At 40.0% G+C, this 17,482-nt stretch overlaps 1 protein-coding gene and 1 long non-coding RNA gene across 7 annotated transcripts in view; one reads left to right on the top strand and one right to left on the bottom strand.

Annotated features, from left to right (window-relative positions):
- The window catches only part of LOC117203200 (uncharacterized), a 46,957-nt gene extending 37,234 nt beyond the window's left edge, over positions 1-9,723 (bottom strand). Inside the window, exons 1-2 of one of the 2 annotated variants that reach the window (XR_004485870.2) lie at positions 9,542-9,723; positions 2,198-2,329 (exon numbers count right to left, since the gene is read on the bottom strand). This is a non-coding gene — a long non-coding RNA (uncharacterized LOC117203200). The remainder of the gene's footprint in view (positions 1-2,197; positions 2,330-9,541) is intronic. The other variant, XR_007479745.1, reaches the window with a different exon arrangement.
- Positions 9,724-9,779: 56 nt separating this feature from the next.
- The window catches only part of THUMPD3 (THUMP domain containing 3), a 28,036-nt gene continuing 20,333 nt past the window's right edge, over positions 9,780-17,482 (top strand). For 2 of the 5 annotated variants that reach the window (XM_033437239.2, XM_033437235.2), the window contains exons 1-3: positions 9,814-9,964; positions 11,168-11,456; positions 12,545-12,622. In XM_033437239.2, the coding sequence (XP_033293130.1) occupies positions 11,202-11,456; positions 12,545-12,622 (333 nt within the window). In that variant the 5' untranslated portion in view covers positions 9,814-9,964; positions 11,168-11,201. Of the gene's footprint in view, positions 9,987-10,133; positions 10,263-11,167; positions 11,457-12,544; positions 12,623-17,482 lie in introns of those variants that run through there. The other 3 variants (XM_033437236.2, XM_033437238.2, XM_033437237.2) reach the window with 3 other exon arrangements.

Below are 17,482 nucleotides of genomic sequence, written 5' to 3'. Positions count from 1 at the left end.
AAACATACATCTTCAGATAAAAAGGATTATATTATACATACTTTATATGCCCTACTTTTTTTTTTTTTTTTTTTTTTTTGCGGTACGCGGGCCTCTCACTGTTGTGGCCTCTCCCATTGCAGAGCACAGGCTCCGGACGTGCAGGCTCAGCAGCCATGGCTCACAGGCCTAGCCGCTCCGTGGCATGTGGGATCTTCCCAGACCGGGGCACGAACCCATGTCCCCTGCATAGGCAGGCAGACTCTCAACCACTGCGCCAACCAGGGAAGCCCTGCCCTACTTTTTAAAATTAGAGTTGTGAACAATTTCTTAGTATAAAATTACCTAGTAAAAAAATATTTTATTATTATTTTTTAATTTTTATTTTATTTTACTTTTGGCTGCATCGGGTCTTAGTCATGGCATGCGGGATCTTCGTTGAGGCATGCAGGATCTTTCGTTGTGGTGCACAGGCTTCTCTCTAGTTGTGGCGTGTGGATTTTCTCTTCTCTAGTTGTGGCACACAGGCTCCAGGGCACGTGGGCTCTGTAGTTGTGGCGTATAGGTTCCAGAGCATGTGGGCTCTGCAGTTTGTGGCACGCAGCCTCTCTAGTTGAAGCGTGCGAGCTCAGTAGTTGTGGCGCATGGGCTTAGTTGCACTGCGGCATGTGGGATCTTAGTTCCCTGACCAGGGATCGAACCAGAGCCCCCTGCATTCTAAGGCAGATTCTTTACCACTGGACCACTAGGGAAGTCCCTAAAAATATTTTAAAATATCCTATAATAAACATCTTTGTACATGCATCTTTGTTCATATCATAATTAACTCTTTTGGGGTAGAATTGCCAGGTCAACGGGGATGCATATTTTTAAGACTTTGAATCTTTGCCAAATACTCCATGGAAAGGTTTTACTCATTTATTATGTTTCCACCAGTAGAGTGATCATTTTAATGCAGAAATCAAATTGTTACTCAAAGACTTGGAAAAAACTTACAGCTTCAAAAACACAGGCCAGAGAAGGCTCAGAAATAAGGCTGTTGTAGTCATTTGGGCCAGCAAGTTTCCACATATAGTTGTGGCCCACTACAGTCTTCCTGACGAAACATGAAGAGTTCAAAATATGAAAGTTCTTTCTTCAACTCTTAGAACAAATGCCATGCAAGGCCAAGGACTTTCATTTTTATATATGACTAAGTACTTAATAGCTTTCTTCATTAATTATTAAGAGTGATTAAAATTTTATAGTCTCAAAAAGAAAAAAAGTGCAGTACTGCCAATTATCAAAAACTTTGGCTGCCACAGAAAGTTTGGTAATGATGCAAATTTCCTGCCACACATGTGACAGCACAGACTGCTGGAATTTCCACAGTTTTCAGGAATGATTTTGAGGGGACTGGGGAGACTTCATAGAGTCTTAAGTTTCAAATACAGCCGTTCTTGTATGTGTTATTTCACGGGTCAAATATAGTTGTTTTTCTGGTTTTATGATATTGTTCATGCATAAACGTTATGATATTGCCACTTGGGGTTGCTATTTTGTTCCTCCCTAATCCTTTGTTATCATCAAATTCTCTTCTCACAAGAAGTGGAATGGATGGGTTAGGTGTATTACGAGGTCTTTTGTGCCAATTAACATATGTGCAAATCATTGGTCTGAATGCCTCAAAATCTCACTGCCCTGAGTCTACGTTGATTTACTAAGTTGGTTAACCTAGTAAAGAGACCTGGTAAATTATTGCCTATAAGGTGATCAGATGTTTGAAAGAAGGAAAGAAAACAGAGTGGCTGAAAGCAATTTTGGGAAAGAGCGACAGGAGGCTCACAGACTCACCCTTTCTCCTCCCAACTCTTGGTTTTTAAAACAGTGGTCTTATGTGACAGAATATATGCAGGAATATATATTATATGAATATATATATAAAACAGGACTCAAACATTAGCAGGGGTAAGAGATCTGAGCCACCTATTAGCCTAATAGAAACATAAACAACACTGTGTTGAGAACTGCACCAATACTGTTTTGTACTCAGCTCAAGCTACCCAGCTGCTGGCCTACAGATTCATGAAACTCCTGCTTTGAATCTGAAAGACTAGCAGGAAAGAGGAGAGAGCTCTTCCTACATAAGTGATTATTGGAGGAAATGGAGATATCTGTATAACTGGTTCTGAAGATAGGTTCAAAGTTTCCCCTTGATTTTAAAATATATAGGATTTACCTTGACAAACAGCTCATGAGACGATATGAGAATCTGGTTTTCACCAGTCCAGCTCGCATTTCAACAGGAATTCCGTAATGTTACGAGCCCGAGGAAGAACTGCTCCACTGCATGGCAGTACATTTCCATTCCCTTATGGAGAAAAAGGGGACAAGAAAATTAGCTAAATCAGTTCTGCTTGATTCTGCTCACATCTCTACTGCCAAGAGTAGCAGTTATTCACCAACAGGCACTAGAAATACCCACACACCCAGAGACATGTACAGTCAAGCATTTGTTAGACTATAACTTAATAAGCGTGTTGTTTTCCATTATCCAGGCCTCTAGATAAAATATTCAGTACCATCAAAATTTGGCTTGCCTTAACAGCAGAATTTTATGCACAGTCCTAGGTCAGCTATAAATCACAAATAGTTACTTTTCATCCAAGACAAAGTTCCAAAAAGTTTTCTCTGCCCATCCTCTGAGGTAGGATGAAACAACACCAATGAGGGTCCCTGACAGGCCACAAGCAAGGGTAGGAGAGAAGATGCAATGACAGAAAAAGAAAAGCAGGGATAAGTGGAAAGAAAAGAGAGGAAAGACTAAAAGTAATAGAACATTTATAAGACAAATGTGAATGATCTCATGTGTTACAGTACTGAATTGCCATAGGTTATATTTATTCAGCATCATCTACCCTATGCCAGACACTGTTCTAAGTGCTTTTATATGCATTATTTAATTCATTCAACACACATTCGTGGCACACCTTCTGTGTGCCAGGCACTGTTCTAAGAATGTTCTGTAGAGAACAAATAGGTGAAAATCTCCTCCTTCTTGGAACTTACATTTCAGTAGGGAAGATCTTATTTAATCATCCAATAAGGAAATGAGATAGGAAAAGTATGTGAGAAGGGACAGAAAAAGAGAATTTAGGAACAGGGAGATAAAGGAGATGAAGGTCAGAGTGAAGTGTCCTTTTCAAGGCTTTCAGATGCTAGAAAGAAGATAAATCTCTGTTCACGCCTCAGCTCCTCCAACATAAAGGTTTTGGAAGGTCTCCAACATAAAGGCTTCGGAAGGTCCCACCATAACCAATTTAGTAAAAAGCCTGAATTGGAAATGTCTGAAGAAATATACTTCTATATTATATCAAATGTATATAGCAATTTGAAATGCTAACAAAGTCTTTCTGAGTAGATATCCTGTTTTAATAAAAATACAAGACCTATTTGTAACAAGCAACATTCACCTGCACATATAACCCTTGTTTCTCTCAGTCTTTTTCAGTGAAAGAGGAAAAAAAAACCCAGTGACCTAAGAAAAGATAAACCAGATATTTGGCTGAATCCCTCACCAGCACCAATTATAATACTAATAGATGCCATTTATTGAGGACTTTCTATTTGCTGTATAACAAACTATCCCAAAACTTAGTCATTTCACAGCAATGAATTATTATTTCTTATAATTATATAGGTTGGCAGGTCAGTTCAGGTCTCAACAGCTCACTCACATGGCTGCATTCAGGTGGGACTCCGGCTCCCTGATGCCTCTTTCTCCATGTGGTCTCTTACCACACAAGAATCTAGGCTGAGCTTCCCTACAAAGTGGCACAAGTGGTCCAAGAGAGCAAAAGTGGAAACTGCCAGGCCTCTTAAGACCTGGGCTTGGAATTGGCCAACAACACATCTGCCACGTCCTACTGGCCAGAGCAAGTCATAAGCCCAGGCACACTTCTAGGGGAAGGGAAATAGATCCCACCTCTTTTGGGGAGGAATATTGATCCTTACAATGATGAGAATTGTTGGCAACCATTTTGCAGGCAAGCCATCTCACTTGCCACATGCCAAAAACTATACTATCTTAATGAATCTTCAACAACAACTTATGAAATAATCACCATTTTATCCCTATTTTACAATAAGGAAAATTAGTTCCTGAAAGGTTAAATATCCTCCTGCAAGTAGGTGGCAGACCTAAGACCAGATCTTAATCACCTTCAGAGTTCCAATTCACAACTATCCCTCAATACAACAGTCAGTAGAGTTAGAGGCATTGAACCCCATGTTCCCTCCCCCTTAGGGAAGCAGGAAAGCATGGCAATGAAGAGCTTGAACTCGGATCAAATTGCCTTGGTTCAAATCTTGGCTCTAAGTCTCATTAGCTCTGTGACTTTGGGCTAGTTACTTAGACTCAAGTTCACAATCTTCAGAACAGGGCTGGTAACAACATCTACTCCACAGGACTATTATGAGATAATGCATGTAAAGCACTGCCTGGATAGAGTATGTGCTCCATAAATGTTAATTACTTTTGTTATCCCCTGCGTGTCCTGACTAGTTCACCCTGAATCAAGCAGTACTACAGTGCCAAGACCATGGTCTCCGAGGCTACTGCTGACCAGTGATCCTGAGTCTATGCAACTTAATCATCATCTTCCCTGTTGGCCTTGCTTCTAATTCTGCTTTGCCTCTAGACCCATGCTGCTGCTGCAGTAACCACTGCAGAGGGTCCTGCTTCACTGTGGTCCCTCTCTGCTCACTAGTTGCACTTCCTGCTTCCTTCTGGAGCTTCCACTTCATGCTAGAGATCTGGTGGCCGTCCGTGTTTATCTAACAACATTCTCCCTTTGTCAGCGCTTTGTTAATTCTTCTGATTACACAAAGGAAGAACGGCTCTCAGGGTCAACCCCATTAATACCTTGCTTCGTCTTTGACTATTTAAAAAAGGCTCACAAACATCCCTTTCTAACAAGGGAAGAGGGAACAGAAGTTTCCCCAGTTCCAAACATTTGCTGGATGTTTCCTGTACCAACTCAGTTCCTTTTCTGCTGTCTGTGCTTTCAAAGAACTGCCGTGTTTCAGAATGAGTGACCACTAGGTGGCAGCGGTGTTTTGCTCCCCAGCTCATTACCTTCTTCCTCCTTGCAATCTCAATTACAGCCAAAATACAGTTCCTTTTAAGATGAATGAGTTGCTTTTAAATAAACCTACTTATCCATAGGAAGTTTAAGGTGAACGATAAATTTCAAGGACATTCTCTTGAAAATTCACTGTGATGTCACTAATTCTATTGGAGAGTTCTCGCAGGAGTTATATTACTTAAAGCAGTTTTATAGCCTTTGGCTTGACAGGGCTTGGGAAAAGTAAACAAATCTCAGCTTGTTCAGGGCACGGCCAAAGCTGATTGCTTTCCTCTCTAGTTGTTATCATCACCTGACAGGCCAAAGGTCCGTTGGGTTAAGAGTTCATGGTCTCCTAGTCTACCATATCATTTCATTAATAGGATTGTAGACACATCACTTGTTTCCCAATGAGGTCCCAAAAGGTTTTCTTGGGGACGATGGAATTTTAGTAGTTTCTTGAGTGAGAAGCAGGTGTAGGGGTATCCTTTCTTTCAATTACATCCCCACAGGAATCCAACCTGGCAAGCGGAATCCTAACAAAATAGGTTGGGAGCTATAAAGAAGAAAAGTAGAGAGGGGCTTCCCTGGTGGCGCAGTGGTTAAGAATCCGCCTGCCAATGCAGGGAACATGGGTTCATAGCCCTGGTCCAGGAAGATCCCACATGACGTGGAGCAATGAAGCCCATGCGCCACAACTACTGAGCCTGCACTCTAGAGCCCACGAGCCACAAACTACTGAGCCCACAAGGCACAACTACTGAAGCCTGCACGCCTAGAGCCCATGCTTTGCAACAAGAGAAGCCCACGCACTGCAACGAAGAGTAGCCCCTGCTCGCCGCAACTAGAGAAAAGCCTGCGCACAGCAACAAAGACCCAACGCAGCCAAAAATATAAATAAATAAATAAAATAAATTTTTTTTTTTAAAAAGGAAGAAAAGTAGAGAAAGTTACAAAGTGGGCAGCAGAAAGGCCAGAAGTGCTGATAAAACCCTCACCTAACAGTATGGGGAATCAAAAGATACTGTCTACAGCTGATAAAACAAAAAAATGTTTCATATATCGCTTAAATTTACCCCAGTAAATTTAACATAGAGGAACAAACTATATTGGGCTGTAACTTTAATGGGAGGGGAAGGGAGGGGGAAATAGGCTAAATCTCAAGTACCACAACAGACTTCACAGATAACGCCAAAATTGAAAAAGCAAAACATAGCACTTCAAGCATGCTATTTAGCGACATGGAGGAAATCACCATGTAAACTAAAGGCAGACGTGGTTAACAGTCCTTGCTTCCGTACAAGAGCAGAGGAAGGGACAGGGCTGGGGAGTGGCTGTACTCTTTAACTTTCTAACCACGATATTGTTTTACCCTTATGAATAGGCAAGGATAGACAGCTATTAGGGTAAAATAGATATGTGTTCATGGGAGCAACTACCACTCAGTTCCTAATTTGTGTCACTGTATCTGATAGGGATTATTAAATTTAATCATTTGCTTATTTACTTAGGGGTCACTTTAGTTTACTATAATACAACTACCAGTTAGGAATTAGAAGCTTCAACTTCTACAGGTATGTGTTACTTATTCAAAACTGGCATTTTCAAGCAAGGATGCACTTTAGTCAATATTTTCACTGCAGATCATCAGGGTTTGTCTGATGTAAGCTAGAATACTATTTTGGTTCTGGTTTATGACTCTTTGCAATAAACCAGAACCAGAACTCTAAAGAGCAAATATGTCCATTTTTACTTCCTCTGTAGCATTTTGGCCTGAGCTCTTGAGCATTCATCCCCCAGCAGAATATGGGCACTTTGAACCAGCAAAATCTGCTAGGTCTGACCCTTAAACTTCCTGTTCTTTACCTTGTTTTCAAACCCACATCCAATTCATCAGCAGTGACAGGTCATCCCTCAAAATACACTAGAATCTGACAATTCTCACCACACCCACCCCTAATATCCTAGTTTGAGTCATCATTCTCTCTCACTTGGACCACTGAAATGGCCTGGGGACTGCTTCCATTCCTGCACTCTACTGTTCTCCGTGCAGCAGCCAGAGTGATTTCTTTTAAAATCTAAGTCACGGTGACAATTTGTAAAACATTGGCCTATATGATGTACCCATCCCATCTTATCTTCTCCTTCTCTCCCCCTCATTCTCTCCTCCCAGTCTACACTGGCCTCCTGGCTGGCTATTCCTAAACCCTGTTGAACATGTTCCTGCCCTCAGCCTGGAATGCTCTTCGCCCAGATACCCAAATGGCTTGCTTTTCATTTCCTTCAGGTTCTGCTTTGTCACCTTATCAAAGAGGCCTTCCTGACCACCTGATATAAAATAGGTTTTCCCCTCCATCTCTCTAGCACTCTTCATTAGTTTTTCTCCGTAATACTTATCATCACAGGGATGACATGTGTATTTTTCTGTATTGTCTGTCATTTCCATTAGCATATAAGCTCTAGAAAAAATTTTCAGTGCTGTATCTTTAGTGCCTGAGAGTGTCTAACATGTAATACATGTTCAAGAAGTTCTGTTGCAGACTTCCCTGATGGAGCAGTGGTTAAGAATCCACTTGCCAATGCAGGGGACACGGGTTCAAGCGCTGGTTTGGGAAGATCCCACATGCCGTGGAGAAACTAAGCCCGTGCGCCACAACTACTGAAGCCCGCGCGCCTAGAGCCCGCACTCCGCAACAAGAGAAGCCACTGCAATGAGAAGCCCACGCACCGCAATGAAGAGCAGTCCCCCGCTCGCCGCAACTAGAGAAAGCCCGCATGCATCAACGAAGACCCAACGCAGCCATAACTAACTAACTAACTAAATTTATAAAAAAAAAATTCTGTTGCTTCAACGACAGACCTAACATTACAGGTAGTTACTGTCTTAGGGTAATGTTTCCCCACGTGTGTGACCTGTTTATGAGAGACAATTTAAATAGTATAAAGGTATGCATTAAATAACACTGAATCAAGTGGAAAGAATCTTTTCAATATTTTAATCCCTCTCATTATGTCAAGAAGGTCTCATTTAATGCAATTTTGTCTCTAATACTTGATAATTTATCCTTTTAAAAAGCAAATGGGCCTCACATTTAGAACCTTTTATAGGGAACACTATCTGGCCAGCATTTAATAACTTTGTTTCCACTGTATTTTTTTTAATGGCACGATTTATTTTAATTATGTAACACGTTAATCTCATTTAAAGCTTGCAAGAACTCTTATGAGAGAAGTAGCATTTTGCATGTGAGGAAACTGCAGAAGAGTTTCCCATGACACCAAAGTTTCCTTTAAGACAAACTTCACCAATTTAAATATTTTAAACTGTACAATTCAGTGTTTCTTAGTAATAGTCACAATGTTGTGCAACCATCACTACTTCCAGAACATTCTCAACACCCCAAAAAGAAACCCCATACCCTTTAGCTATCACTCCCCAATCTCCTCATTCCCCCCAGCCCTAAACAACCACTAATCTTTCTGTCTGTATATATTCGCCTATTCTAGACATTTCATACAAATGGAATATGTGGTCTTTGGGGACTGTTGTTGTTTTTTTTCACTTTGCATGTTTTCAACGTTCATCCATGTTGTAGCATGTTTCAGTACTTCATTCCTTTTCTTAATGACTGAATAATACTGCATTGTGTGGATACACCACTTTTGTTTACCTATTCATCAGCTGAGGGATATTCTGGTTGTTTCCACTTTTTGGCTCTTATAAATAATGCTGCTAAGCACATTCATGTAAAAGTTTTTGTTTGAACATCTGTTTTCAGTTCTCTTGGGTATATAGCTACCAGTAGAAATGCTGGATCATAAGGTAATTCTGTTTAACTTTATGAGGAAAGGACAAACTGTTTTCAACAGTGGCTGTACCATTTTGCATTCCCACCAGCAAAGCCCAAGTGTTCCATTGCTCCACACCCTTACTGAAACTTGGCATGTCCACTTTTTAAAACTTTTAGCCACTCAAATAGGTATTTCACTGCGGTTTTAATTTGCATTTCCCTAATGACTAGTAACCTTGATCATCCTTCCACGTGACTGTTGACCATATGCGTGTCTTCTCTGGAGAAATATTCCAAATGGCCTTTGCCCATTTTTAAATGAATTACTTTTTGTTGAATTGTAAAATCTCCTTCTAAAATAACTTGTTGAAACTATAAATTTAAAGAAAAGTGTTAAGTAAACAACAGTACAATTGGGCAAAAATAATGAAGGCAATGTACAACTCAGGGACTAGTTTGAGCAATACTGGCTCAGACGCTAAGAGCAAGCATTCTGGAGTCACAGCACCCAAGTTCAAATCCCAGTTCTGCCTCTAAAGTGCTGTGGGGGACGTTTTGGGCAAGATACTTAACCTCTGTGAGACTGTTTCCCCGGCTTTAAGAGGGGTGGCCCCTGCCACTTGAGAATTATTGGAACAAATTAAATGACGCGTGTGAAGCGCTTACTCAGTGCCAGCGCCGCTAAGCGCTCTCTAAAGTTAGCTACAAGGACGTCTGGCGACGAAGCCCGCGGCCTCCCCGGTTCAGCTTGCTGAGGCGCCTGTCCGCAAACGCAGAAACCAACCACCACGTACTGCACGCCACCGCGCACAGACCTTTACACACACGCCCTTTCCTCAGCGACCTCGCACCGGCGCCCGCCCCTAGCGCGGAGCCCCTGTGACCGCGCCACCAGATTTCCGTTTCCGGGGCACCGAGGCGACTTCCGGCGCGGTGACCTGGGCGCGCTGGCCTCGGCGGCACCGGGAGCCGGAAGGGTGTTCATTGGCGACCGGTAACCGGGCGGCGGGTGGGAGTGGCCCGTTGGGGCGCTGCTGACCCTCGGCAGGGAAGGGCGGCCTTCGTCTTGCGACCCGGGCCGGAGACTGGGTACACTTCAGCACGATCCACGGTGGAGCCCTTCTCGCTACCTTTCCCTGGGCTTCACCTGCTCCCCAGGATCCTGTGATTAGGGCCCTGGGGGTGGGAGTCGGGAGACGTGGGTTTCATTCTAGCCTGCGCCATTGGTTGGCTCTCTGACCGTGGTAGGATACGTCCTTTCGTGGGCTTCAGCTGCCTTATTTAGCAGATGGAGGTCGTTATCACAGTGATTGTGAGCTCCTTAATGGCAGGAACTGACATTTGTGTTAGACACTGTCGCCTGTCCCGGGTACAGAACAAGAACTGTGTAGGTACTCTGGGCCTACTTGTTTTGGCTCACGAAACTTTGAAAATCTGCCGAGAACTATTGATCTCCACCTCCCACCCAGCTCTTTAGTCCCTCCTACTCCACCCCGCCCCCCACCCTACCAAAAGCTCAGATAAAGGAAATTTGGCTTACTGGTTTAAATAGTTCACAGGTCTCTCTTGATGCCCATCCAAGCATCCCAGAGCCTATCCTGTCCTAGGCATTCAAATATTTGTAGTCACTAGATAGTAGGTGCTCAGTTGATCATTTTTTAATGCATGAATCACTGTCCATTTCAAGGAGGAAGATAGATATCCTTAATTAGCAAGTTTTAATCATGGGCCTGGCAGTATGCTATTCCCACTGAAGTCTTACAACAACTCTAAGAGAGAGGCATTATTCAGTTCCCATTTGGCAGATAAGGAAGTTGAGGCAATGGAGAATAAACTTGTTTTAGGTCATTCAGCCTCTGAATGGTGAGGGCAAGAATTCAGACCCAGGTCTGAAATTCCAAAGCCCCATGTTCTTAACTGCTAGCTGAAAAAGGACTAGATGTAGAAATATTTTTGAATGTGTTGTAGCAACTTCTGTTTTGGGATTAACTGTTGTAGTTATGCGATGGCTATCATCAAGATAGGTGATCCCAAACCAAACATTGCATGCTGTGGAAATACTCTTGTCTGTCTCCTTTTCTTCCACAGTACCTGTATTGCTTGTTTAATAATATTTTATATCCTCTACTTTGTACCCATGTTATTCAGTCCTTTTATCTTTGGTGAATACTGATTCCGTTGTGTTGCATTGTTCTGCCAGACCTCCAAAGCAGATGTTTTTAGTTATAGTTGAAATAAGAGGTGATAACGTTTAGGCATTATTTCTTTTTCTTTTCTGTACTACTTTTAAAGGGACTATATTCAGGACCTTGGAAGCACTGCCAATATGTCTGATGTTCAAGAAGCCACTAACCAGCTCCTGGATGTGAACCTTCATGAGAACCAGAGGTCTATACAAGTGACAGAAAGTGGCCTCAGAAGTGAGTCTGAACATCTCCAAGTCACTATTGGAGCCACTGTGCCTACTGGTTTTGAGCAAACAGCTGCAGATGAAGTGAGAGAGAAATTGGGGTCACCGTGCAAAATCAGCAAAGACCGGGGCAAGATATATTTTGACATTTCAGTGGAAAGTCTGGCTCAGGTTTGAATGAAGCAATGTTTAAAATAGGTTTCTAAATATATCATTTTATGGTTACTTTCTAGTTTACAGACCTCTCTGGAATCCTTATTGCTTTTCTTTTCTTTGCTCTGCCCCAAATCAGGTAATTTTAAAGTATTACTGCATTTTCCATTGGGTACTGATTTGTAAGTGTGACTACTAGGTTTGCTTTATTTTTTAGAAGTGATCCTAGTATTTCCTGAGGATGAATTCACCAGAAAGGATCCTGTGAGACTTATGAAGAAATTCTTAGTATCTGCTACGCCTCTTAGAATTTATTTACTTCAGCATCTAGCTGAAGTTTAGACTTCAGTGGTGAAGCATAAAGGGAGAGATTTTTCTTTTTATCTGTGTCAAATTTATTCTTGCTCAAAAGTAATTAGGAATCACTGAAGGTGAGAAGTGAAGGTCAGCAAAACTGCCATCCCACTAAAGTAAAAGCTAAGCTGTATCTCATTACTACATAAGCAACATGAGGGCAGGGATTGTTGCCTGTTTGTTTGTTTTTTTTCTTTTTTTTGGTCAATATCTCCCAAGCTCTTAGTATCTGGCATATAGTAGACACCCACTACATATCTGTGGGATGAATTGGTAAGCAAGTATTTTTCATCCAGTGTTTTAGATAACAACTCAGCAGCTTTGTAAAGATAGGCCCTACCATTATCCTCATTAATTAAGGATTAATTAATTTTATTCCTAAAATTGAGCTTAGGAGTAAGTAATTTGCACAGGGTTGCTTAGCTAATAATCACAGAGCTGGAGCTCAAACCCTACCTATACAGTACCCCAGAGAGCCATGAGGGCAGTATAAAGCCCCACTTCACTGTCTTCCTCTCTCCCTTCCCCCCAAAACCCATGTTGCCCACATAACACTTCAAGCTTCTATCCTGCCATCTGTCTCTTTTCCTTTTCTGTAGAGGAACAGAAGCTGGGAAAAATTTTAAATACAAATTATAGGTATTAGCTGCTTTAAAATCTTTGTACCTGATTTTTATATTTAAATGCTGATAGTTTATGCACTTCAAAAGTTTTTGGAGAAATTTGTTTCTAACATTTTTTTCCCTCCCCAGGTTCACTGTCTGAGATCAGTTGATAACTTATTTGTGGTTGTTCAGGAGTTTAAGGATTACCAGTTCAAAGAAACAAAGGTGAGCTATCCCAAACGCAGTAGCTGATTTTCAGCCGTCTTCCCAAAGAGATTATTTCCACTTTTCACATTCTGTGTATCGTTTAGCATTACTGCTGCTTTTATAATATAGAATACTGGGAGACTTTTACAGTAAAATCCAGAGATTTATTGATAGTCCATCGCAAAAGTTGCTTTTAAAAATCATTATTGCAGGGGGTGGGGAATGGATGAAGGGAGTCAACAGGTACAGATTTCCAGTTATAAGTAAGTCCTGGGGCTATAATGTACAGTATGGTGACTGTAATTAATACTGTATTGCACATTTGCAAATTGCTAAGATAGTAGGTCTTAAAAGTTCTCGTCACAAGAAAAAAAATTTTAACGGTATGGTGACAGATGTTAACTAGATTGTGGTGATCATTTTGCAATGTAAACAAATACTGAATCATTATGTGTACACCTGAGACTAAAATAATATTATATGTTAATTGTATTCCATTTTCTAAAAAGATGAAAGAATAACAACAAAGAAATAAATATCAATATTGAAAAACTTATAAGAAATAGAACAAATTGTTTGACTTTCTTACAAAAGATGGACACCTTAGATGAGCTTTGCTGATGTATATGGTTTCAAAATAGAATTGCTTCTAGGCTGTGAACCAGAGTAGGTGACAGTTTGTGTCATCTACAAATAACACTTTCTCTCACCATGCTCCTTTTGCCCTGCTTTCTTCTCTAGCTTGTTTTTTGAAATAAAGCCAAAGTAATATCTAAATACTCCTTCAGTTGTTAGGATAACAGCTTTGTCCCCAACTTGTATTTAGCATCTGATTCCTAAATATTGAGACGCTGCCTAAGCTGAACGCTGAAAATAGATCACAGTGAGTCTTTGGTATTTTTCCAGATTGCTTTTTGGTCTGGTTTCCAGAGTCAAATGCTTCAAAACTTTTTTCTTTCAGTTTTATTGCCTATATTAGAAATAATCTTTTTTAAAGTTGTGATGTGCTGCCTAATTCTCTAATTTTTACTTATTGACAACAGGTTGATTTCAAAAACTAAACTGATATGAACCCCCAACCTAGAAAAAAACAGACCTAAAAGAACTGAGACTCAAAATAGATGATAATTTTATTAACTAAAAATGTAACTTCTAACACTAGTTTTATAACCCTTCAGCCTTCTGATAGGCATTGCCAACCATATCATATCTATAAAACTAGTGAATAGCAGGCAGGGTACTGACAGTTTTTGCTCTTAAGTATTTCAAAATTGTGATAGTCAATTCTATACATGAATAAATGTTAACATATTTTTTAAAACTATAAGTGTCCATCTTAAATTCTTGCCTCTAACCTACTAGGGTGTTATTAATATTTTCTTCAATTACTATGTTTTTGTCATCTTAGAATTTGTATTATTTTGAGTATTTTTGGAGGTGAATTTGTTATTATGGAATGGTTCTATATGAGCCAGGTATTCAGAGTTGCCTTGTAAGTAACTGCAAAAGATATTACTGGTGGAAGTCCCAGAAGAAGAGCAGCAGGGATTAAGGCAGATTTTCTTTCATTTTTTTTTCTTTTTTTAAAAAATAATTTCACCTTTTATTTTTTTTTTTAATTAATTTATTTATTTTACTTTTGGCTGCATTGGGTCTTTGTTGTTGGACACGGGCTTTCTCTAGTTGCGGCGAGCGGGGGCTACTCTTCGTTGCGGTGCGCGGGCTTCTCATTGCGGTGGCTTTTCTTGTTGTGGAGCACGGGCTCTAGGTGCATGGGCTTCAGTAGTTATGGCACTCAGGCTCAGAAGTTGTGGCACATGGGCTTAGTTGCTCCACGGCATGTGGGATCTGCCCAGACCAGGGCATGAACCTGTGTCCCCTGCATTGGCAGGTAGATTCTTAACTGCTGCGCCACCAGGGAAGCCCTGAGGTAGATTTTCAGATCTCTGCAAGGGCAACTTCTCTTGTGTATAACCATGAGAAATTGTTAAGCCCTCCACTTTGTGGACTTAATTTGGAACATGCCCCCAATAAAACCTTGTTTTTAAACATTCGCTTCTAGTTTTCATTCTGTTGACCATCAGTTTTTCTTTGTTGCATTATACTTTCTCATGGCTTATAAAAGCCTGTTAGTTTAAGCATTCTAATGGGTTCTCTTATTTTTAAATATTCAGATGATATCATGAATTTTATTAGCCTTTTTATTAACTGATTTAAAAAAAGGCTAACATCTGTGATTAAAATTTTTTTAAGCTAGTTTATACATGTTCTTAGAGCAAAACTGTAAAGACTGAAAAGATATACAGTGAAAAGTATTCCCCTGTTTTCATACCACGTGTTTCCCTCCTTGGAGGCAACAACTATTACCAATTTCTGAGATATCCTTCTAGAGATATTTTATGAATATGTGTATTTTATTTACATATTTACACAAATGGAAGTATGACATACATACTGTCCTGTGCTGTGCTTTTTCTCATTTTTCTTGGAGATGATGGCAATATCATTGTTGGATTTGACTGTATCACAATTTAATCGGTCCCATTTTAGGACATTAGGATTTTTCACAGTCTTGCTATTACAGTAGTGCAATGAACATCCTATATACACCCTTGTACATATTCAGTCTGAGGGTCATTTTTCTGTTTAATAAGTATATCCCATTGATGTTTATTGACACGACAGAAATGTTTGGTCTTGGTTCAGTCACATTTATGCTACATGCCTTCTGCTTTCTTTTTCTTTCTTTTTAAAAATTTATGTTACGTGTTTTCTTTGCTTTTTCCCCGTGCACGTGTTTTAAAATATTTGGAAGGCTTGTATTTGCTCTCTAGCTATTACCTTTATAAATACAACTTAATCTACTGCTTACACAGTATTTTTGAATCCCTACTAAGAGCAGTGATGAAATTGGCATATTTCCCACATCTCTCTTCCTTCCCTTTCACCTTCCAGTTTTATAATTTTTCTTAGTGTTGAACCACATGCCTTTAAATCCTTTAAATATACTTTTTAAAAAATCATCTTTATTTATTTTTTTTTTTAAAGAGTGGATGAAACCCGAAAAGCTTTAATGCTGCATGAAAAGTCACTGAGATTATATTCTGGAAGCACCAAACTGCCTGTGTTTTGCACTTTCTCTGCTAAGCATTAATTTCTATCCTTTGACCTTGGGGTATGAGAGAAGAGGATATCAGTGTGCTTAAATTACTTCCCATCTTCTGTTCCCTTTCCCCTCTAAGGACAGGCCACTTTGTAACATTTACATTCTGTTTTGCAGTCATAATCCCTGTATTTGTTTTCATTTTAGTCCTATAGTTAAATTGATTATAGACATACTACCTGTCCTTTTGTTACAGTTTTTATCTCTTGACTGGCATGAGTTCACAAATGTTTGTCTTTCACCTTTCTATTTGATTAATAGTTTGGGTTTAAAATTTGGAGTCACGCTTTCCTTCCTTAAGAATATCATAGACAATGTTTGTTCTCTTCTAGCATGAAATGTTGCCATGGAGAATTCTGAAGTCATCCTGTTATTTTTCCTCCTTATTTGTTGCTTTCTTGTTATTTTTGCTTGATGCCCAGATGATTTTTTTTTTTCAATTTTGAAGTTCACCAGGGTACATCTCCTTGTTGCTAATTCCAGTTAAGACATGTCAGTCTGTAGAGAAATTCACTTCCATTTATGTTTCTTGAAAGTTTTCTTGAATTATTTTTTTAGTATGTTTCCTTTATTTTAAATCCCTCCATCAGGGATAAACCAGTTATACATACAGCAGGATCTCTTTGACTGTCTTTGATGTTTTATCATGTTCTCTCTAATCCATTTTAAAATTTTTGCTCATTTTTATTGTATTTGCTTTACTTTTCTTCACATCCCTTACTGTGTTTTCAGCGGTGGCTTTTATATGTGGTGCTTTCAATATGGTCTTCATTTTTGCAGTGGTTTGTTTTTTTATTCCACTTTTCTTTGAACTCTACAAGATCCTGTTTCATCTCCTTCTGGCGGCTCCCCTCATCTTTTTCCTGCTTTTATATGTCTGCTTTGAGCTCTTATTTTACAAAAGTATCTCCTTATTACATTTTTTGATGTCATGTCAACATATTTGACCACGGTTTTCAGCTGCTCTGTGGCAGTGTCTTTCTGGTCACTGGATTTAGTCCACTGTTTTTCTGTCCCTTTTCTTCTTTTTTCCGTTCATGTAAGTCTGGTGCTGATAACTTTTGATAATTGCTCATCTTTGAATGAGGTAGTTCCTCTTGGGCCTACTGTTTATAGGAGGTTCAGGAACTGTTCCAAGCTAGCAAGAAATCCCTCTGGTTCACTGTGAAGTTCCTTTTGACAAAAGGTTGTGGTGAATGAGTTCTCTTCCTTTTTTTTTAAATAGCTTTATTGAGGTGTAATTTCCATACCACTTAATGAGTTCTTTTAACCATTACTTCTCCCTAGCTGGAAGCATTCAGCAGCTTTAGGGTTATTCACAATGTAGAGTATCTCTCCCCATCTCTACTCTGTTTCCAGCAAATAGAGCATGTCTGTGAGATTCCTTGTTCAGCCTCCAATTCTCTCCTCTGCTGCTTCTGGGTACAAACGAGATCCAGGGACGCTCCCTCTCAGTGCATGTACTTGTTCCCTGCTGTTCCAGAGAAGAGTTTATTTCCTACTGCTCTGCAGACTGCTCTCCCCTTTGTCTGAGATCTGTAGTCATTCTCCCTCTGTTGTCTTTCTGCACCTCTGCTTTACCTTCACTGAACCTGGGAATTCTTATGTTAGAATTCTTATGTTCTGTTTCTAGGTTACAGATATCATGTAGATTCTATTAGGATAGAGTTGGTATTTCTGTTGTTCTTTTCTTTTAGAGTGGTTTCTGAAGAAAG

The sequence above is a fragment of the Orcinus orca genome, chromosome 10, assembly GCF_937001465.1.
Source record: "Orcinus orca chromosome 10, mOrcOrc1.1, whole genome shotgun sequence".
In the NCBI taxonomy this organism is placed as follows: Eukaryota; Metazoa; Chordata; class Mammalia; order Artiodactyla; family Delphinidae; genus Orcinus; species Orcinus orca.
The sequence above is the reverse complement of the archived record's forward strand: the minus strand, read 5'-3'. Positions and strand labels throughout refer to the sequence as shown.